Source organism: Pipistrellus hanaki (assembly GCF_964339955.1).
Source record: "Pipistrellus hanaki genome assembly, chromosome: 6".
NCBI lineage: Eukaryota > Metazoa > Chordata > Mammalia > Chiroptera > Vespertilionidae > Pipistrellus > Pipistrellus hanaki.
The window spans coordinates 34298284-34321570 of NC_140508.1; the positions used below are offsets into that span (position 1 = coordinate 34298284).

Sequence of the window (23287 nt, forward strand, 5' to 3'; positions counted from 1 at the left end):
AGGCCAGAGGGTGGTGGGAAGGAGGGAGCAGGGAGGGCATCACTTCCGGGAAGAGCCTGAGACCGAGTGGGAATGCCACCAAGGGTCGAAGGGGAGGTCTGAGTAACAACCACAAAGGAGCAATTCCTCTGAGAGCAAACCAAAGTGTCCCGCCATGCAAACACCCATGTACCTCTGCGGCCATTCACCTGGTGGAGTTAACAAGGTCCTCCTGGGAAGCAGGAGTCCTAGATGAGGAATCTGCTCCCTGACGCAGAGCCACGAGGCCTACCACTTGGGGGTGAGATCACCAAGGCCTCTTAGGATGATGGGAATTAAGAATGGGGAAATACAGCCTGGAGAACTCCAGGGGAGTTCAGTGTTGGTAACTGTGTGCCTAGCACCATGCCAAGGCATTGTGGGGCGCCCATAAGGCACGGTCCACCCCTGCTGTCCTGCCGCTAATAACTGGAGAACATCAATGCCTGGCCCAGTGCCTGGTGCAGCCGATTGTGTTTCCACCCAGCATGTTTTAAATGAGATTGAAGACAACTTACAGAGTCGCAAACAAGTTAGTCCAAAGAAAAAAATGTTTAAATAGACATATTCCAACTATCCTTGGTATATGCCAGGCATCTAATAGGAGGTTGTGGCAGGGAAAGTATGGAGAAGAAGGGAAGACAGGTCTGAGTAATGAGTTAGAAAACAAAACTATATTATATAAGGGTTTCTTCTTACTAAAGAAAGACCTCAGACTCGGATTAAAACTTCCTGGCAGCCAAGGCAAAAAGGGAAACACAAGCAATTTAGCGATTTATGCCCCGGAGTAGAAATGGGGTGAGGGAACATCACGCGGGACGTTCCTGGGTGGGAGGGGTGGCCGGGTCCCTGAGGAGCTGAGTGACATGCAGGCTGACTGTACACAAAAGTCAAGGGGAGTTTGGTGGATGGTGAAGCTGGCAAGGCGGGCAAGGCCAGATCATGCCGGCCTTGTAGACCATGATGAAACTGGTATTTATTTTAAGAGCCGTGTTAAGGTTAAAGCATTTTAAGAAGCGATGGTATATGTGAGAGGGAGAGACAAGGCAAAGTGGTCTGCGTGTATGAGGGACAGGATCTAAATCTCTTACAACAGCCGGGGCCGGTTTGGTTCAATGGATAGAGCGTCTGCCTGCGGACTGAAGGGTCCCGGGTTCGATTTCGGTCAAGGGCATGTACCTTGGTTGTGGGCATATCCCCAGTAGGGGGTGTGCAAGAGGCAGCTGATCGATGACTCTCTCTCATCGATGTTTCTATCTCCCTTCCTCTCTGTACAAAATCAATAAAATATATTTAATAAATAAATAAATAAATCTCTTACAACAGCCCTTCAAAAGCAGGGCTTATCATTCCTACTTGGCAGAGGAGGAAACCAGAGATGAGGGAGGATAAGTGACTTGCCCAAGGGCGTACCGCTAGGAAGGCGTGGACCATCCCTCCCAAGGGGCCGCGTTGGACACGGAAGACTTTGTGGAGGAGGCAGTTCTGCAGCTGGGCCTGCCTGGGCGGTGGGGGAAGGGCAGGGGCTCTGACCATCTTTCCTGCCTTCTCGCCCTCTCCAGCCACCTACAACAAGCACACCAAGGTGGCCGTGAAGACCATGAAGCCAGGGAGCATGTCTGTGGAGGCCTTCCTGGCCGAGGCCAACCTGATGAAAACGCTGCAGCACGACAAGCTGGTGAAGCTGCATGCCGTGGTCACGGAGGAGCCTATCTACATCATCACGGAGTTCATGGCCAAGGGTGCGGTGTCTGGGGGCCGGGGGTGCAGGCTGGGGGTGCAGGCTGTGGCCCATACAAGTTCACTGAACACTCAGAGGTCACTTTGACCTGGTTCTTGCCCTCGAGATGCCCCACGTCTGGCCAGGAGCTCTTCCCACAGGGATAAGCAGCCATTGCCCAGTCCTCTTGGTTAATGTGGTGAAATCATGTGAAGGGGATGCCGGTAGGAGGGGAGCACAGGAAGCTACCAGGAGAGGGGAGTAGGGCAGACCCCCATTGGGTGTTGGAAGAAGAGATGGATTTACGGTGTGCCTTAAAGACCAGGGGAGATTCTCCCTGTCGGCCATGTTCCCTGCATGGGCCAATGCTCTGGAAAAGAGACTCCACAAAGCACCCGCTCCAGGCTGTCCCCATCCTGCGCACCCATGATCCAGAATTTCTCAGGGACCTTTTTAAGCCACCATTTCACAAACATTTTCAATCCCTGCCCATTTAAAAAAAATATATTTTTATTGATTTCAGAGAAGAAGGGAGAGGGAGGGAGGGAGACAGAAACATCAATGATGAGACTCATTAATTGGCTGCCTCCTGCACACCCCTCCCCCAACCCCACCTCAACTGGGGATAGAGCCTGCAACCCAGGCATGGGCTCTGACAGAGAATTGAACTGTGACCTCCTGGTCTAGAGGTCAATGCTCTACCACTGAGCCACAGGCCGGTCAATACCTTCCCATTTTTTATTAATAGAAACATATCACCCAACCTCATTTAGTGTGATTTAAAAATCTCAAAAACTTTTTTTTCATTTTCTAATTACACAGTTACACCACCAGCCTTATAAGACCATAGCCCAAGTCACCTGGGCTCAGAAAGCTGTCTCAGTCAAAGAACCAGTCACAAAGTCACCTAAAAACACTATTTTTTTCTCAAACACTAGGCATGGTAAATAGATGTTTTATTGAAATCCCTGACTCTGAACAATTTTACCCCAAGTAGTGAGAGCGCTCATTGTTGCTTCCCCTCCCCCACAGGAAGCCTGCTGGACTTCCTAAAAAGTAATGAAGGCAGCAAGCAGCCATTGCCAAAACTCATTGACTTCTCAGCCCAGGTGAGAGGCTAGTGGGGAAGCTGCGGGGAGGTGAGGGGAGGGTAATTATTTATTCAGCACAAACTTATTGACATGCTATAATAACAGCAGCAATACTGGATAACATTATGCTGTTGTTGTTGTTGTTAACCCTCGTCTGAGAATATTTCCCCCCACTAATTATTAGAGAGAGTGGAAGGGAGGGAGAGAAAAACATCAATGTGAGAGAGACCCATAGACTGGTTGCCTCCTACATGTGTCCCAATGGGAGCTGGGGATTGAACCTGCAACCCAAGAATTTGCCCTTGACCAGGAATCGAAATCGCAATCCTTTGGTGTACAGGCTGACCTCTAACCACTTAGAAACACTGGCCTAAGCACATTTATTGAGCACTCGGTATAAAAGGATACTTTTAAAATGTGTCTTACATGTACTAGCTCATTAAGTCCTCACCTCAACTTTCTAGGATGGGATTTTTGTTATCTGTTCTTTTTTTAAAAATATGTTTTTATTGATTTTAGAAAGAGAGGAAGTGAGAGGGAGAGAGAAACATCTATGTGAGAGAGAAATATCAAGATGCCGCCTCCTGCATGAATCCCTGACTGAGGGGTGGAGGGGTGGGTGGTGAGCCTGCCACCTGGGCATGTGACCCCACCGGGAATTGAACTGGTGACCTTCCAGTGCTTGAGACAGTGCTCAACCAACTGAGCAACACCAGCCAGGCTATTTACTATTCTTATGTAACAAAGCTTAGGAGCTTGAAACAATAATTTATTTCTCATTATTCTGTGGGTTGACTGGAGTTGGCTTTGTGGTTGTCCTGCTCCATGTGTTGAAACTGAGGTCACTTACATGCCTGCATTCTGCTGGCGGCTTGCCAAGGGCGAGACTGTCCATGGTGATGTCTCATCCTCTGGATTTTATTTTTTCCATGTGGCACCACTCAGTAGTCCAGCCAGAGTTTGTGGCTTGGTGGCGAGGTCCCAATACAGAGTACACCAAGGGGCCAAACCCTAATGTGCAAATGCCAATTGATTTAGCCTGCATGATGCTTGCTAATGTCTCATTGGCTAAGGTAAGTCATAGGGCTCAGCCCAGAGCCAGTGTGGAATGGGACTGTCACCAATGTAACAGTGTAGCCACAGGATGGTAATTGTCATTACCTAAGAGAACCTTAAAGCATCGAGAAGATACATACAGATGAGGAAACTGAGGCCCAGCGGGGTTCAGTAGCTTGCCTAAGTTACTGTGTTCTTTCGATGGGTATGGCAGTGAACAAAATGGAAAGAATTGCTGTCCTCACAGAGTGAACAGTCCAGATGGGAAGACAGATATTAAATAACTGAATCTCTTCAAGAGCCATGACCCAGGAGGGATGGCTCAATGTCAAAAGGCTCATGTGCAGCAAAATAATCATGTGCATAAGTCACAGGAACACTTCTTAAAACCCCATCGTTCTCATCTTCCCTTCACGCTCTGCAGCTCCTCTCACCCTCAGTTGAGTGCTTTTTATTTCTGTCCTCTTTCATTCTTTCCTATTTGAGGGAAAACAGATAGGAAAGGGGAGCTATGGGAGTACAAGCTGGACTAGGAGCAACCCAAGGAGACTTCCCGGAGGAATTGGCCTCTCCGTTGAGTCCTGAAGAAGGAATAGAAGTGAGTTTGATGAAGAGAAGAAGAAAGGGTGTTCTAGACCAAGGAAATGGCCTGGGCCAAAGCTCAAAGGGAAAACACAAGAACTGGGCCTGGTTAGCTGGGGCCTGGGGCTGGGAAAGATGAAGGGAGTGTGGTTTGCAGCCTGGAGCATATTAAGGGAGACCTGCACCAGGGCCTAGACCTGAGTCTTCTGATGATGCCTAAGGCAGAGCCCATTTGAGTAGGCAAATCCTAGGTGTTGGGGGGAGGACAGAGGTATTAAAAAAGTCTTGCATTTCAGAGCCTGGAATGCCAGAGACATAAAGACATATGACTTTAATGGGCCTTGTCCCTAGAGAAACAGTAGTCCAGTGTGTGTTGCTAAATTATAGCCATCAAACTGGCAGAAACCTTGCTGGGTAAGGTCATCAACAGGTTCTTTGACTGAGACAGATTTCTGAGTCCAGGTGACTTGGGTTATGGTCTTATAAGGCTTGTATAACTGTGTAACCTTTCACAGATGGGAAAACAAACTAAGGAAGGAAAAGGGGCGCCAAGCCCTATGCATCCAGGAACAGAGGTGACCTCAGGGTCCAGGGACAAGAAGGAGCCAACCTGGTCTTTGCCTCCAGTCCCAGAGTCAGATGAGCACAATGCTGGTTACCCCAGGCCTGCTGCCACCTGGCCGATGGCTTTGGATCCACTGTGGGTCTCAGTCTCTCCATTTGTACTGGACCACACCTGTGGTTTTCAAGTTCAGAAGCTTTTTTTATTTTATTTTTTAAGGCAGAATTCTGTTGGTCAATGAAATCGTATACAGTAGCTGAGTATTTCAAAATAGGTCAAAACAGCTGTTTGATTGTAAGGTGGGACCTCATATGTAGCCTTTCTTCCCCCCCCCCCCCCCTTCCCTATACATACTCCTACCCACCTGGCTACCTTAAAGTATCAGTAGGATTCAGTTTGAAGGGCTAGAATATCCTACAGGTGCTTCCCACTCTGATTCTGTGATTCCTTGAAAGAAACCCAAGTTCCAATGCCTGACATCATGGCAGCCCATTTGTTGGTCATGAAATCTCACCACCTAATCCACCCCCAATTCTTAGACCAGCCCTGAGCCCAGTAAACCTATCCCTTAATTCATTCCATTAACAAAACCTTGAAAAGCAACACTTTGTGTATTGGGCTTAGGAGTTGCATAGCATTTTGATTTTGATCTTAGCTCTGCCTGTGTAGCTTTGAGCAAGTTGGGTAACCTTTCTGAGTGCCAGTTTCCTCAACAAAGAGCACTAATTGTCACCACTGAAGTAAATACTTAACATGCTAGAGACCATTTTTAGTTCTTGATGTAGGCTTGCAGACTTAATCCTTACTGAAGCCCTCAGAGGCAGGTTCTATTGTTGTCACATTTTACAGAGAAGAAATGTGAGGCATAGAGGTTGAAATAGCTTGATGGGGCTCAAAAAGAACTGGCCCAATTCCAGAGGCACGCAGGCATCATCCCCGACTGTTCTATGTGGGTTTTGTCCTACCTGCCCCACTGAGCTCATGTGAAAATCAATAGCATGACGGTCCGCCAGTGGTAACTACCAGCATTAGTGCCTGCTCTGTGCTAAACAGATGGCCAAAACTTCCAGTAGATTAATGGCTAAGTGCATGGACCCTGAGCATGGTTGTTGGAGTTCTAGTCCTGTTACTTATTTCTCTGGCTTCCAGCATTCTCACCTGTGAAACACAGCTGATCAGAATAGTGCCTCCCCTAAAGCAGAGAGTACTATTTGTTAAGTATCATCTTATAATCTATGTAGAAGGCTAATATGCTAAGTCCATTCAGCTAATGACATCACGTACGGATGCCTGGCTTCCTCTCCCTAGGGACTAGCCTCCTTGCAGTTTCTTCATCCCAGGAACACGACTTGTTTTATAGCCAGATGCAAACATTTTACACTTTTTAAAATATATTTTATTATTTTTTTACAGAGAGAAAGGGAGAGGGATACAGAGTTAAAAACATCGATGAGAGAGAAACATTGATCAGCTGCCTCCTGCACACTCCCTACTGGGTATGTGCCTGTAACCAAGGTACACAACCTTGACCAGAATCAAACCTGGGACCCTAGAGTCCACAGACCAACGCTCTATCCACTGAGCCAAACCAGCTAGGGCCAAATATTTTACATGTTAACCAAATGTCTGTGAAGCGTTTTCCTGTGCCTCATCTCATTTGATCCTCACAGAAGTCCTGGAGTAGGTAGATAGGAGACTCGGTGGAATTCTATTTTTATTAGCCAGAAAACGGAGATTGAGAAAGCTTAGACTCCTGATTCAACTGAAAAGAAGTAAGAAATGGTGGACCTTGAAAATGACTTCAGGTTTTCTCACTGCACAGAATATAATCAAATATTGCTGCAGTTAAATATTTTACTCTTTGTTCTCCCTGCGTGATCTACAATAATAATGTGCTGTGTTGCTGACAATTACCTGAAAGAGAAGTTGGGGTGCATAACTGGGCTGGAAAAAGTTCAGCTAAATCAGAAAGCAGGTCTAATTAAGCAAGTATATTCTATATATATATAAAAGGTTAAGTTGACTCACACACGCAAGATTCATATAAAGCTCTCACTGGGGCCAATCACACACGTGTGTTTCAATCTGTCATTGTCAATCATGAATTTGGTTGAGACTTCTATTATAGAGAAAGGGCGAATCGCAATATTAAAATATTTCTTCTAATTAATTTCCTTTCAATGTGCATGAATTTGTGCACCAGGCCACTAGTACATGAATAAACTATGATGTCTGCCATTAAGGTAATAACTGTTGTTAACTGTGCCTCTTAGGGCTCCTTATACATTTCCCACACACACACTCAGGCAAGACCTGTCTTACCTGACTCCCTGACAGGCTATCCCAAACAAAATTTAAAAGTCTGGAGTTTTTGTTGGAAGGTCTGCAGCCTCAGACCTCAGTTTCAATAGTCATGGGTGCCCCCTCCTGTCCACTTCCGGTAAGTGCACTGCCCACTTTTCCTCCAACCTTGAGCAGGCTGGTGCACTGGTTTGGTCTGTCTGGCGAGGCCCCCTATCCCTTCCAAATAATCTCACCAGATTACACCAGCTGCAGTCCTCCAGGACACTGGGGATCTGCAGTAATTAGAGGCAGCATGGTGCACTGGGATTGAGCACCCACAGACTGGTTTGAGTCTGACATTCAAAATTTTCTTGGTGCTATGATCTGGAAAACACAGATTGTGAAAGCACCTGACTCAAGGAGCATGAAGACCAATTTGTAAATTACAAGTGCTGTTTAGTGGGTGTCTAAGAGTTAATAATAAACCTCTTTCTAAGGGTGAATGCACAACCATTCTATGTAAAAGATGTCTCTAAGGAAAAGTACTACATTTTCCCATTAGAAACATCCAGGCCCCATTATGAATAAGAATCCTTAACACAGTCTAATTATTCACTTGGCAGCCATGATGACATTAAAATATATATCAGACAACATCACATTCCTCCTCGAAGCCTTCTACTATCTTCACATCACACTCGGAATACAGTCCAACCTCCTCTCCAAGCCTACAAGGTCCTTCACAATCAGCCACTTCTCTCTCAACTCCCCCCATGGTCCCTGTGGCAACTTCTTCTCAGCGACCTGTTCCACAAACATCCATACTCATTCCTACCCCCAGGCCTTTGCACATGATGTTATTTCTGCCAAGAACATTCTTATTTGACACACTATCATCACTGAGATCTTCACATAAATTTCACCTCCTCAAAGCAGCCTTCCATGACCACTCATTCCAAAAGCCCTCTAGGTTACCTCTCCTGTTACCCTCTTTATCCTTTCTTATGGTGCTTAATACCACCTACAGGGGTTTTGCCTGACTTAGCACATATTCAAGTAACATGTCTGGCACCCCCAAGGCACTCAGTAGATATCTGTGAACAAATGAATTTTCCCTTGTGAGGTTTGGGGATAAAGATGGCATAAGAGATACAGCAGAGCCCAGCTAGCATGGCTCAGTGATTAAGCATCAACTATAAACCTTAGATCACAGTTCGATTTCCAGTCAGGGCACATGCCCGGGTTGTGGGCTTGATCCCCAGTGGGAGGCATGCAGGAGGTGGCCAATCAATGATTCTCTCTCATCATTGATATTTCTCTCTCTCTCCTTCTCCCTTCCTCTCTGAAATCAATAAAAATGTATTTTTTAAAAAGAGAGAAACAGCATAATATGATGTGGGCCTAGATTGTCCCCAGAAAGAGAGTGGGGGAGGAAAGCTCTTCATAGTATCTGGTGTGAGTGGGTATACAGGTCCCGGGGAACAATGCCATTGCTTCTCCTCAAAGTGCTCTCCGGAACTCCCAGAACCCTAGAGAAGCCCCACACTAACTCAGGCCCTGTGGATCCTCCCAACCTGGAAGGGTAGACAGGGAAACGCCAGTCTGAGCTTAGGACTCTCCCACACAAAAAGAAGGAGCTGGAACCCATGTTTTCCTGTTTCCTCACACTTGGACACTCCTCTTCTGCCTTTGGGTGGAACTCATCTTGGGCTGGGCCAGATCTGAGGACAGGATATCTCTGTTTTGGTTGTAGATTTCCGAAGGCATGGCCTTCATCGAGCAGAGGAACTACATTCACCGAGACCTCCGAGCCGCCAACATCCTGGTCTCTGCGACCCTGGTGTGTAAGATTGCTGACTTCGGCCTGGCGAGGGTCATCGAGGACAACGAGTACACGGCCCGGGAAGGTAGGGGATGCTGCCAAGGGACTCGTGGGGCCCACTTGGGTTAGTGGTGAGTGGTGAGAGCTGAGCCTGTGAAAGTGATCAGTAAAATGCAAAAATCCACCCCAGTATTCGCTATGTGTTATTCAACTTGACAGAGTCTTTCTGGATATAGTGTCCCCGCCCCGAACCCCCCAGAGACTCTGATTTAGATTAAGTTAGGTGTGTACATGTTGAAATTAAGCGTAAGGTCAACTTTACGGATAATAGGCAAAAACAGAGGAGTCCAAATGTCTATAAATAGGAGAATGAATATGTAACTTGTGGTATATTCATACAATATAATGTATGCAGCAATGAAAAATTACAAACCAATGCTACATGCAACAAAGTGGTTGACTCTCATAAACATAATATCAAAATGAAAGACATCAGACCAGGAAAGTAGATGTTGGCGGTTCCATTTATATAAAATTCTGAAACAAGCAAATCGTGTATGAAAGTTCATAGAATCATTATTTGTAACAGCCAAAAAGCAGAAGCAAACCAAATGTCCATCAACTGATAAACAGATAAACAAAATGTGGTCTATCCATACAATGGAATATCATTCATAAAGGAATGAGGGACATGCTACTCATGGGTAAACTTTCCAAGCATCATGTTAGTGAAAGAAGGCAGATACAAAGGTAACATATTACATGATTCCATCTATATGAAATGTTCAGAACAAGCAAATCTATAAAGAAAGTAGATTAATGATTGCCGAGGGCTGGGGTGGGAAAAAATTTCATGTTTGTTAGGACATGACAAAAACAATCTAAATTAAGGGCACCCACTAAAAGACTTAAGAGTAGACCGTATAATCTCTAAAACAGGAGAGGAGAACCAGAAATAAAGAAAATTCTCTCAATGTCAAAGAGGGATGAAATGAAAAGAAAAAACAACAGAGCATTTTCAAAACTTGACCATGTACTCAGCTATAAAGTAGGCTCATAAAACTTCAGAGGACATGTATTCTTATAGAGCATATTCTCCAACCACAATGGAATTAAGATGGAAATCAGTAACCAAGGATTAACTAAACCCATCCCAGACGAGGTGGAAGGAGAGAAAGAGGAGAATGGAGACACCCAGCGCCAGGGTGCTAAGGCATTCGCTGCAACCTGGACTCAAGGCCCTGAAGTCCTGCTGTCCTGAACATTTTGTGACCTCTAGGACGCCACTCCTCAGGAGGTGTAGGTTGCTGGGGTAACCGCTGAATTAACAAGGTGGCCTTGGGCAGTTGGCTACCCAGCCACACCCAGACCCTCTGCCCACTCCTCCCCACTTTAGCCATCTGTCCTCAGCATGGGCGTTCCTTGCTTCTAGAGGCCAGCTGTAGATTTAGGGAAATTGCAGGTCTGCAGGGGGCTGATGTGGGCAACTGTGCTGTCCTGTTCCCTCACCCGAGCAGAGACCCAGCCCACTGCTCCCCAGACCCTCCCCGACTCTGCTCTTTCCAACTCCGCAGGGGCCAAGTTCCCCATCAAGTGGACAGCTCCGGAAGCCATCAACTTTGGCTCCTTCACCATCAAATCAGACGTCTGGTCCTTCGGTATCCTGCTGATGGAGATCGTCACCTACGGCCGCATCCCATACCCAGGTAGTGAAGGGGCCTCCGCGCGGGGCTGCTTCCAAGGCCCAGGCTGGCTTTCTTCTCTTGTCCGTGTCCATTCAGACTGAGTTCTTTGTCCTCCTCCCCAACCTGCCCGCACCTGCTCCATCTCAGTTCAAGGCACCACCATCCACCCGGTTTCTTAAGCCTGAAATATGGGGGTTTCCTCCGTCTTTCCTTTTCTCTCACTCCTCACCACATCCAAGCAGTCACAGGTTCTGGTATTTGACTCCAGAACACATCCCAAGTCTTCCCCTTCTAACTCCACGGTCTCCACTGCTCATCCCGGCCAACATCACCTCTCACCTCGATAACCAGCCTGCCTACCCAGCACCCTGCTTCTCCCCTCTCTCCTATAGGCCATTCTCTACGTGCAGCCAGAACGAGTTTTCTAAAATTGTGACTCAGATCTTGTCCCTTCTCCATCTCTAACTCTTTCATGCTCTCCCACAATTAGGACAAAATCCCAAACTTCTAATTATGCCTGCAGGTCTTGCATGATCCAGCCCCTGTCTACCTCTCCAGCTTCACTTTATGTGGCATCCCACCATCCAGTCATCCAAAGTACCACATATGTCCCCCATGCTTCTCATTCAAAACACGCTACCCTGTTTCCATCACACTTGGTAACCACGTGTTTGTTTAATATTTTCCCCATCAGACTCTGATCTCCGTGAGGCCAGAAATCATGTCTGTGTTCTTCACTGGTGTGTCTGCACTGCCTACCTCTGTGTCCGCCACATTTGTAGGTGCTGAGTGTTCTCTCTCTTGATCTGAGTGGGATTATAAGGTCTACCCATGTCAACAATGCATCGAGTTGTATAGGAAGGGTTTGTGCACTTTATTTCATGTTTGTTAGGACATGTGAATGCTTCCTAGCTGCTTGTGGAATAGACGAGTTTACCTACACGCCTGGGGGCAGCACCCTAGACTGAGTAGAACACAGGGGTATATAAAGATACACGCAACATACAGATTGCCTAGCACTCAGTAAATACTGCTGTGCTCTGTTCCTTTTTGGTTGGAACGTCTCCATGGGTATCCCTAGCCAAAACACTGGGAAGAGAGGACAAAGCAGATATAGTCTCATTTTTTTATAAACCGTCCTGAATTTGAATGGTGTCCTCATCAACTATTACGTTTTGACAAATTCACTTCACTTTTATCCCAGAGTTTTCACCTGTAAAAAAAATCATATGTGTCCTATCCGGTAATGATATTTATCTTACACAAGTGGTTGTGAAGGTTAGGAACAAGAGATATAGACATACCTTCCATGTGTGAGGCTCCAGGATACAGTAAGAGACAAGGTCCCTGCTTGTAAGGAGCTCACGGTCTAGCCTGAGCACACACCAACCAGACACACACTCCCAAAGAGATCACTGCTGAGAAGAAAATGAAGTGGAGGCATTTAAGAGTGAGTGACCTGGAGCTCCTGTGGACAGGGAGTACCTGTCAGAGCAGGTCACATTTGAGATGAGGAACAGCTGAGTGAGGATCTAGGGAAAAGATTTCAGGCAGAAGGCACTGCTAGTTTATAGGGCCTGAAGGACAGCAAGGAAGCCAGGCAGCTGGAGGCCAGGGATGGCAGCAGATGGGAGATGATGAGGTTGGCAGGGGCCAGATCCGGCAGGGCCCATGGTCATGGAGAAGAGTGAGTGGGTGTTAGTGTAAGCACGCGGAAGCTGGGAGGTGGCATCATCTCATGTTTAAGTGGTGCATGGCTCAGCATGGAGAGTGGATTTGGGGACAGGTGGGAGCTGCGGCAGTGGCATGGGCACAGGTGGTGATAGCAACAGAGATGTAAGTTGATGGATTGATGCTACATTTCAAAAGAAGAAAGGATGTGAGTTGCTGATGTGGAAGGTGAGGGAGAGAGAAGAATCAAGTATGATTCTCCTGGTTTTATTTGAGCAACTAGGTGGGCAATGGTCTATGGCAGTGGTCGGCAAACTCATTAGTCAACAGAGCCAAATATCAACAGTACAATGATTAAAATTTCTTTTGAGAGCCATTTTTTAAACTTAAATTCTTCTAATGCCACTTCTTAAAAACAGATTTGCCCAGGCCGTGTTATTGTGTGAGCCACACTCAAGGGGCCAAAGAGCTGCATGTGGCTCGCGAGCTGCAGTTTGCCAACTACGGGGCTATAGATAGAAATTAAAGAATTCTGTCTTAGCCCCATTAAATTTGAGGTGACTAGTAGACATCCAAGTAAACATGTTCAAGAAAGCATTTGGATATATAAGTTTGATATAAAATTGGGGCCATAGACAGTTAAATAGTTGTTCTTAAAATTAACAAATTCAGCCGGGACCGGTTTGGCTCAATGGATAGAGCGTCGGCTTGGGGACTGAAGGGTCCCGGGTTCGATTCTGGTCAAGGGCATGTACCTTGGTTGCGGGCATATCCCCGGTGGGGGGTGTGCAGGAGGCAGCTGATGGATGACTCTCTCTCATCGATGTTTCTAACTCTCTATCCCTCTCTCTTCCTCTCTGTACAAAATAAATAAAATATATTTATAAAAAAAATTAACAAATTCAATTAAATAAGGAAATGGTCCCATTCACACATAGGGTGTATCGAGTCTGGCCTTCTAACTGTTTTGTCTTGAGGATAGGCAAGGAAAAACCAGGAATGGCTCTGGCACTCTGTATCCATTAGGATGCGTTACCAAAAATAAAGATGGAGTGATAGAAACAAGTTATGGTTCCCCATAAGGAGTCTGACATTGGTGACTGATTAGTTCAGCCACTCAGCAGCTCTCAGGACTCTGGGTTAGTTTGGCTGTGGCCGTGGCCGTTTTCCTCACATAGTCCGATGGCTGCTGCAGCTCCAAGGACCACAAGGTCTCACAGTGCCCAAAGGAGTAAGTGACTGTCTTCTACAGTCCCTCTCAGGGAGGAAAACCTTGCCTGGAAGTCTCCCTGGAGATTCCCCCTGGGTGTCCATTGGCCAACCTTGGGTGCCATGCCCCTGACCTCACTCAGGGGAGTCTATGGATTTCACAGTCAGAGAGGCGGAGCTCCCACAGGAGGTGGGGAGTGATAGCTGCTGGGGAGGCAACTTTGCCTGCCTCCCCAGGACTGCCATTGCCAGTCCCTTCCTTGTTAATCCCATGGCTCCTTCTCAGGGATGACAAACCCGGAGGTGATCCGGGCGCTGGAACGTGGATACCGCATGCCCCGGCCAGAGCACTGCCCCGAGGAGCTCTACAACATCATGACTCGCTGCTGGAAGAACCGCCCCGAGGAGCGGCCCACCTTCGAGTACATCCAGAGTGTGCTGGACGACTTCTACACGGCCACTGAGAGCCAGTACCAGCAGCAGCCGTGATGGGTGGACCAGGGCAGGGCCAGGTGCTGAGGCGATGCCTGTGAGGTGTCTCCAGCGCCATCTGCTAGATGTCCGCTCACCCCCCTCACTCCCAGACACCCACCCTCACTCCAGCCACAGCTCTTCATTTGTCAGGTGGGTGGGCTGGACTGGACAATCTCTCTCTCTGACTCTTAGCAATCCACAGTCTGCCATCCTCAGGAGACCCCAAGTTCTATTTCTGTTGCCTGGGACATTTGGATACCAGTTACAGCTATGGTTTGAATAGGAAACTTTAAAAATAATGAAATAAATATTTAAATAAAAGATACAAGTGCTAAAGGCTTACTGACAGGCTAGCTTTTCTTCTAGCTCCTGACTATCTATTTACCTTTTTGCTGGACAAGTCAGAAATGGGGAAGGCCCCTCCTTGAGACCAGGAGGACAAAGAGAAGTGGAGTATGATATTCAAATTGCCCCAAATAGCTGCTGACTGTGTTAGTTTCCTCTTGTTGCTGCAACAAATCACCACAAACTTGGTGGCTTAAAAACAACACAAATTTATTGCCTTACAGTTCCAGAAGCGTGAACCGGGTGGGCAGGGCCACGTGCCTTTTGCAGGCACCGGGGGAGAATCCATTTCCTTGCCTTTTCCAGCTTCTAGAGGCTGCCCAGTTCCTTCCTGTTCTTCACTCCAAACGACTTCAGTCATCATATCTCTGCCTCTGAGTCTCCTGCCTCCCTCTCTCACTTATAAGGGCCCCTGTAATGACACTGGACCCACTTGAATAATCCAGACTAATCTCCCATTGCAAGATCCTTATCACATCTGTAAAGTCCCTTTGGCCATATAAGATGACATCTTCACCAGTGCAGAGGATGAGGATATGGACCTTTGTGTGTGGGGACCTCTGTGCCTATCACACTGGCACTGGGATGGGTTTCTGCCTGGGACTCTGGATGGGTTTCTGCCTCCAAGAAGCTGGGTCTGCCAGGTGACAGGAATGACTTTTCATGCTCTGGGACCCTGACTCTCTGGTCAACCCACACTGCTACACGAGCTGGTGGATCTCTACCAGCACTGGGGGCATTTCCCATGGCCAAGGAGCTACTATGGCTGCGAAGATGGTATCCACCATTGCAGGAATCCTGGGGTCTGGAGATGTGGCTGCTGCGAAGTATCTGGTTCCCTGCATGGGAAGCTCTCAGTGGAAGGGAGGGAGGCCTGGGAAGGAAGCAGACAAGACATGGAGGCAGGTTGTGACAGTTGAAAGTCAGCTTTTGCTGTGAGGGAAGCAATGAGAAGAGATAACAGGGATGGGCACAAATGATACCTTTCTATATTATTGCATTCCTTGAAGCAGGGGTCTTCAAACTACGGCCCGCGGGCCACATGCGGCCTGCAGAGGAGTCTGATCCGGCCCGCCAGGTTTTTTGGGCAGTGAGCGCAGCCGAGGTGTTACAGTAGGAATTAGTAGTTCATATAGTCCGGCCCTCCAGCTCTCTGAGGGACCGTGATCTGGCCCCCACTTTAAAAAGTTTGAGGACCCCTGCGAAGGATCCACATCACAGCACCCACCAGGGTCCCATGGAACCTTATACGGAACTGATTCTGTACCCCTGTGTAGCACAGAGCCTTAACCTTAGAAACTGGATATAAAAACAGTGTATAATAAAGCTATCAGTGTTTCAATTTACCTAGTTGGTAATTCCATTTTTCTCTTGTTTTCTGGTTTGGGATGCATCTTTGGGTATCTGAAGCAGAGCACAGGGCTCCGTGATAGGAATCTGCACTCATGATTGTGGTACGTTGAATTGCTGTTCAGTAATCCATAGGAGGAGTACCCTTCTCTACACCACTAATGTTGAGCTAGGCATGAGACTTGCTTTAGCCAATGGGATATTAGAAGATGTGTTGTAAGCAGAGACTTACAATGTGCTTGTGGGGCTGGCTTCCCCTCCAGCCTTTTGCCCTGAAAAGAACATGGTCCAAGAAAGATAAATGACATGTGGTGCAGATCTGAACCCAACCTGCAGCTTGGAGTTAAATCCAGCTGATCCCAGCTTCAATCAACTGAACTCCAGCTGACCTGTGGACATGTGAGAGAGGAATACATGCTTAATATTATAAGTCTTTAAGTTTTAGGATTGTTTTGTTACATAGCATTATTACAGAAATAGCTGACTGAAACATGATCTCAAGAATTTGCCCTAACCAGTTTGGCTTAGTGGATAGAGTGTTGGCCTGCGGACTGAAGGGCCCCAGGTTTGATTCCAGTCAAGGGCATGTACCTTGGTTGCAGGCACATCCCCAGAGGGGGTGTATGGGAGGCAGCTAATTGATGTTTTTCTCTCATCAATGTTTCTGACTCTCTATCCCTCTCCCTTCCTCTCTGTAAAAAAATCAATAAAATATTTTTTTTAAATAAAAGAATTAGAGCCCATTGCTAAATGGACAAGACCCAGGAGTCAACTCATGCCCTCCTGCTCTATCAGTTTACACTGCCCTACACTCTGATATTTCCCTCTGGTCACAGGAAAGACAGGTGAAAACATGGGGATAGAACACCAACAGCATGATCCATGAAAGAAAAAACTGACAAATTGGACTTCATTAAAATTTAAAAAACTGATCTAAGAGAGACAGAGAAATGAAAATGAAAAGACCAGTTCTGACATAAGAGAACTTATTTGCAAAACACCTATCTGATAAAGGACTGATATCCAAAATATACAAAGAAGTCTTAAAATTCAATCATAGAAAACAACCCAACTAACAAATGGGTAAATGAGCTGAACAGATGCCTCACAAAAGAAGATATATACATGTGGCAAATAAGCATATGAAGTGATGCTCCACATCTATGTCATCAGAGAAATGCAAATTAAAACAACAATGGGTATCACTACCCACCTATGAGAATAGCCAAAATCTAAAACACTGAGGACACCAAATACTGGTAAGGATGTGGGGGAAAAAACAGGACATCTCATTCATTGCTGGTGAGAATGCAAAATGGAGCAGTCACTTTGGAAAATATTTGACAGTTTCTTATAAAACTAAATATACTCTTACTATACAGTTCAGCAATGCAAATACCCACACAAAAACCTACACACTAATGTTTGTAGTAGCTTTATTTATAATTGTCAAAACTTATAAGTACCGGTAACTAAGATATCCTTCAATAGGTGCATGGATAGCCCTGGCCCGGTAGCTCAGTGGGCTAGAGCATCATCTGGATAAGCCAAGGTTGTGGGTTCTATCGCAGTCAGTATTCAAAACAAGAATCAACCAATGAATGCATAAATAAGTGGAATAACAAACCAATGTTTCTCTCCCACTGCCCTTCCTATCTCTCTCAAATTAATAAATAAAATTAATTTTTAAAAAAACAACAGGTGAATGGATAAACAAACTGTGGTACATTCATATAAGGGAATATTGTTCAATGATAAAAATAAATAAGCTATCAAGACATGGAAGTCTGGCCAGTGTGGCTCAGTGATTGATCATCAACCCATGCGCCTAAGAGATCACTAGTTCGAATCCTGATCAGGACACATGGCCGGGTTGCAGGCTCAATCTCCAATAGGGGGCATGCAGGAGGCAACCAATTGATGTTTCACTCTCACATCGATGTTTCTATCTCTCCCTCTCTTTTTCCCTCTCTCTAAAAATCAATAAAAACATATATATATATATATATATATATATATATATATATATATATATTTTTTTTTTTTTTTTTTTTTTTTAATGGAAGAACTTTAAATGCATATCGCTGAGTGAAAGAAGCCAATCTGAAAAGGCTGCATGCTGTACATTCCAAATATCTGACATTCTGGACAAAGTAAAACTATAGAGACCATTAAAAATCAGCAATTGCCACGGATTTGGTGGGGAGGGAGGATGGGATGAATAGGTAGAGCATAAGGAATTTTCAGGGCAGTGCAACTATTCTGTACTCTTAATGGCAGGTACATATCACTATATATCTGTTAGAACTTACCGAATGTACAGCACAAAGTGAACACTAATATAAACTATGGACTTTGGTCAATAATAATGCATCAATATTGGCTCATTAATTGTACCATATATACCATATTAAGGCAAGATGTTAATAATACGGGAAACTAGGGACTGGATGAGGGGGGATATGAGAACTTTGTACTTTCCACTCATTTTTCTGTAAATCTAAAACTGCTCTAAAACATAAGGTCTAGTAAATAAATAAATAAATAAATAAATAAATAAATAAAACAAAACATGGGGATAAATTCTGTGTTACCAATTCTTTGGGGCTCTATGTGCCCCATTGTTAATGACTTGCTTCAATCTAGCCTCTAGCTGTGGCTTTCATTATAAATATAGAGAAAGCACAGTTTTCCCCCGATTTGAAAAAACTGCCTCCTTATTCTCCAACCTGGGCCCTCAATTTTGTCATGGGTCTGTCCTCATCACAGTATATCTGACATAAGGCTATATTAACTTACATTCTGTTTGCATCCCTTCCCTTTTGAAGGTTGGCAATGACTACTAGCTATCCCCACCCCCATGTTTCCCCTTCTCCTGGAGAAAGAGAATTTTTATCAGGGACATGTGACCATCTAGAAAGAATGCTACATTTCCCTCTCCCTTTTGCAGCAAAGTGTGGTCATGTGCTTACATTCTGATCAATGGGTTGTAAAGGGAAGTGTGGTATAACACCTTCTAGGATCCTTTTTTAAAAGATGTGGACTCTTTGCCCCTTATTTTTCATCTCTTCCTCCATCATGCTGTCTAGAATGTGCATGTGAAGGCTGGAGCTCTACCTGCCATCTTGGACCCTGAGGGAAATGAATTAACTCTAGGGATGACAAAGCAGGACGGTGCCTGGATCTCAAGATATTTGAGGCATTGCCACCATACAGCTAGGACAATCCTTCAGACTTGTACTTCAGAGGGTGTGGCATGCATTGTCAGTATCCCTTAAAGTAGCCTAGACTTTTAGCTGTTATCATCTGTATCACTGTGCCTGAGGGCTCTTTTTCTAAAACTGCAAACACACACACACACACACACACACACACACACACACCTAACCCTCAGCTGCCAGCATTCCAAGGTGACTTCATTCACAATTCTACTGCTCAGCTGAAGTTTCTAGATGTCTTGAGGAGTTGCCTGGCTCCCTCCTTTTCCTTGTGGCTCTCCAGCAGGGTAGCCAGACTTCTTTAGACCCAATATGATAGAAGCAGAAGCTTCCAAGCCTCTTAACGCTAAGACCCAGAACTGGCAGTCGTTTGTACCATATTTTATTGGTCAAAACAAGTGATATGACCAGTCAGATTCAAAGGGAGGATAAATAAAATCTGCCTCTTTAAGGGAAAAACAGCATGCTCATGAAAAAATGGGAGGACTTGTTGGCAGCCATCTTTCTGGACAATCTACCACAATGGTGCTCATTTCTACTCAGGGAGATAGCAGAAATCCAAGTGCCATTTATTTGCCAACCATACCCAAGGGCAGATGGACTTAAGGGAATAAATCTCATTTTGGCACATCAGCCTAAACTAAGGAATAATCTATGAGACCTCCCCTTAACTCCCAGCCTTTAAAAAAATAAAAACCCTCAAACTGAAGGTCCCAGTGCACACCCTCTCTCTCCCAGGAGCATGTCCAGCCTTTCCCAGCCCCTTCGTGTTTCCCACAGACATGCATCTCCTACACTGTAAGGGACTCCAGAAGGCTTGCAACCAGGAAGCCAAGGGCAGCGACAGCTCCTCCCCAGCTAACCCTTGAGCTTGTCCCAAATGCCCCCTTTTCTCTGACTTCCTAGTGAGCTAAAGCAGCCCAGCCCAGGCTCATTTCCCCACCTAGTTACTCCCTCTACTGTTGCTTCTTCTATTCTAGGTCCTTCCCTGTTTTACTGTTGCCAGCTTTAATAAACATTCTTTAAAAATCACCTGGATTCCTGCTGTGAAATCTTTCCTGTGCAAAGTCAAGAACCCATGCAAAGTCAAGAACCCACGCAGGGCCAGGTCACGTTTGCGGTAACAAGAGTCACACACTTACCTAACACATGGTGAAGTGCACATGCAAAGATGTCTTCCTCCACTAAATATGGTGCTTTTCATTCATTCCTTTAACAAATAGTGCATTGTATTGGGCAACTTCCATATGCCTGAAGGAAAATACGAAAGAGTACAATGATAACTATGTGACCTTATGTCATTAAATCTTCATCACAAAATAATGATGACGGTATTACCATAATCCCTTCCCATTTTACAGATGAAAATGGGAGTGAGGTTAAATAATAAAACAGGACCCTACCTTACAGATATTAGTCTATTGGAGAGGATATAGAATAATTAAGTAATTAAATACATAATTACAAATTATTTTCAGAGTAGATCTCTGCTATTGGAATCTTGGTATCCGCCTCTCACCTATATCAAGGCCTCAGGTAACCCTGGCAACGGTTCTCTGGCCATTAGTAAAGATGGTGCCCAGAGAACCCTTGCGTTTAGGCACCACCCTTATTACCCACAATGCAGTGGGGAAGAGGGAGTAGCTGTCTGCCAGGAGCTAACATGGCTCCGAAAGTTACGCCGAACTCTCTCCCCCTAAGCAGCGACTTGACTGCCCAGACCAGGCTACGGATCAGGAGCTGAGTCTACTTCGATCCTCCATCCCGCAACTACAGGAGCGACTGAAGTTGAGCGGCGCCTCACAGAATCGAACTCCGAAACTGGGGGAAACACCACTTCCGCTGACGTCATCACGCCGACACGTGGACCCAAGATGGCGGCAGCGATGGTGAGTGAAGGAGACTCCGGGAGCCGGAGCTGGAGCCGGGTTCTCCGGGGGATCCCAAGATCTTCCGGCACTCCATGCCTGCCCCGAGCCGTCTCCGGAACCCCTGGCTCCGGCTTGAGGGGTGTCCCTGACTGGGCTTGTCTCTCCCAAAGTTCCCCTTCCGCGGCCCTGGCTCGCACTCAGGCTTGTCAGGGCCTGGGGTTTTGAGGGAGGCATTGGGTCGGAGGGAAGGTCTCGGGCTACCGCCTCTGCTGGTTCCTATTCCTGCTCTGGTCTCCGCTGTCTGTGACCCCCATTTTCCGATGTTCACTTCCCAGCTCTCTGAAGAGCCCCCCATTATTCGCGCCTTTGCTCCTCCCTCTTACGTCCAGATCCTGCTGTCTCCGCCTCCCCACTCTCCGGACCAGTCCGTGGGAGCGAGCTCGCCTTTGACCAGCCTCCCAGCCTCAAACCGGGGTCAGCTCCTGTCCTGAGCCCCGTCCGCACCTCTGCTCCCCCTGCTCCTCCGCGCACCCATCTCGACTGTGCTTACCCCGAACATGCCCTTTCCCATCCCCACCCCCATCTCCCGCCCCCAGACCCTTCCCTGATTATTTTTCCTGTCTTCTTTCTGCCAACTCTGCTTTTCCTGGGGAGCTTTTATCCCGTTGTTTGGGGGGAGGGGGTTGAGGAGAGGAAGGCCTGTTGAAAGTAGTTTCCGGGGCCCCACTCCTGAAGATTCTAATCTCTTACTGCTAGGCGATGCCCAGGAATTCTCAGTTTTATAAGCACTGATTATGAGGGAGGTGGTCTGGACTACGTTTAAAAATAAACGGAAACACTATACTAACCCCGCTTGTCTGTGCGCCTGCAGGGGCCACACAGCTGTTAGGGATGAAGGTGGTTAGGATGGAGGGAGCTCGTTGAGATGAAGCCTGTGTGTGGTTAAGGGTGCGGTGTGCCTGGAGAGTGGGTCAGGCCTTGGCTCCTGGTACAAAATCCTGGAAGTAGATCTGGGAAGCAATGGCCTTTCCTCCAAAGGCTCAGTTCACACTCTGCTTGTCAAGACAGAACCAAAATTTGAGTCGTTCAATCCAGAGTGACTTTCTGGGTCGTCTTGTATGTTGCTTCCTTAGCTAATAATCCGCTGAGAGTGAATGCAAAGGAAGACCCGGAGAAAAGGGTGTGATATTTGACTCTGACAAAGGAAAGTTCTTGTTTAAATTCTTTGGTGTTGGTTTTCTCCTAACAAGGGTAGGTTATTGGCTGATAACAAGTTTCCTTCCTTCTGTTAACCAATGGATAATTTATCTTTCTGTTTAATGAGAGATTCCTTATTGAGAACCTCAGAGACCAGGTAAAAAGGATTTCACAGCCTTGTTGCTGTCTAATTTCAGTCTGAATCAAGAGTGGAGGAAAATCCCCAAAGTGGCGTGTTAAAACCCATTTTTTCCCTGGACCGAGTTCAGATCAAGCGTGGCGTAAGAACTTAACCGGAAAAGGCACACCCTCTCTTGCCATAGGGAAAAAGTTCAATAAAGTGGCATTTATAAAATTGCATGGGAGACTCCTGCCCTGTTCAGAGGTTTTAAAGAGGTAATAAGTTAGCAATACATATTTCTGAAACACATTTATATAATCAACAAATATTTGTGTGCCTGCTCTGTGCCACGGCCTAGGGATGTAGCTGTGAGTTAGAGGTTCAAGGTCCACTCTTGTGGAGCTTTTCTAGTCTGAGGAGAAAGAGAACAAATAAACAAATACATGAACATGATAATGCCAGATGGTTTTAAGTGCTGTGAATATACCCTGTTTCCCCGAAAATAAGACAGGGTCTTATATTAATTTTTTGCTCCCAAAGATGCGCTAGGTCTTATTTTCAGGGGATGTCTTATTTTTCTATGAAGAAGAATACGGTACACATTTATTGTTAAAAGAAAAGAAAGGAAATTTATTACCTGTCTACGGTACGGTAGTACGGTAGTTGTCAACACAAACCAGACAAACTGTGAATCCTATAGTATCAAGAATTTACTCATTTATTCAATGACAATCATGTCATCATCTTCTGGAACATCATCATAACAATCCAATTCCTGAATTTCCTGGTGAATTTCTTGTGACTCCATTTCTTTCAGAATCAGTGGACCGAATCTCTCATGTTTAGCCTGGGGGGGGGGAGGGTGGGCTTATATTTCACTCAGAAGGAAACCTGTAAGTAGGTCTTATTTTCGGAGAATGTCTTATTTTCAGGGAAACACGGTAGTAACTGATTTAAAGAAACTGAGGATGTAATAATGTACACAGTGACCCCCAGAGGCCAGTGTGAAAGG

General features: G+C 46.0%; 2 protein-coding genes and 1 long non-coding RNA gene across 5 annotated transcripts in view; 2 read left to right on the top strand and 1 right to left on the bottom strand.

Annotated features, from left to right (window-relative positions):
• Positions 1-15864, top strand: part of HCK (HCK proto-oncogene, Src family tyrosine kinase) — a 51632-nt gene extending 35768 nt beyond the window's left edge. For both annotated transcript variants that reach the window (XM_084887907.1, XM_084887906.1), the window contains exons 9-13: positions 1581-1760; positions 2771-2847; positions 9066-9219; positions 10709-10840; positions 13986-15864. In XM_084887907.1, the coding sequence (XP_084744033.1) occupies positions 1581-1760; positions 2771-2847; positions 9066-9219; positions 10709-10840; positions 13986-14188 (746 nt within the window). In that variant the 3' untranslated portion in view covers positions 14189-15864. The remainder of the gene's footprint in view (positions 1-1580; positions 1761-2770; positions 2848-9065; positions 9220-10708; positions 10841-13985) is intronic.
• On the bottom strand, positions 14708-20696 carry LOC311624559. Its single transcript, XR_014795336.1, has 4 exons — positions 20606-20696; positions 20229-20337; positions 16101-16257; positions 14708-15392 (listed from the first exon to the last, which is right to left on the bottom strand). It is a non-coding gene; the product is annotated as an uncharacterized lncRNA (long non-coding RNA).
• Positions 20697-20852: 156 nt separating this feature from the next.
• The window catches only part of TM9SF4 (transmembrane 9 superfamily member 4), a 43154-nt gene continuing 40719 nt past the window's right edge, over positions 20853-23287 (top strand). Inside the window, exon 1 of one of the 2 annotated variants that reach the window (XM_084887887.1) lies at positions 20853-20975. In XM_084887887.1, the coding sequence (XP_084744013.1) occupies positions 20961-20975 (15 nt within the window). In that variant the 5' untranslated portion in view covers positions 20853-20960. The remainder of the gene's footprint in view (positions 20976-23287) is intronic. The other variant, XM_084887886.1, reaches the window with a different exon arrangement.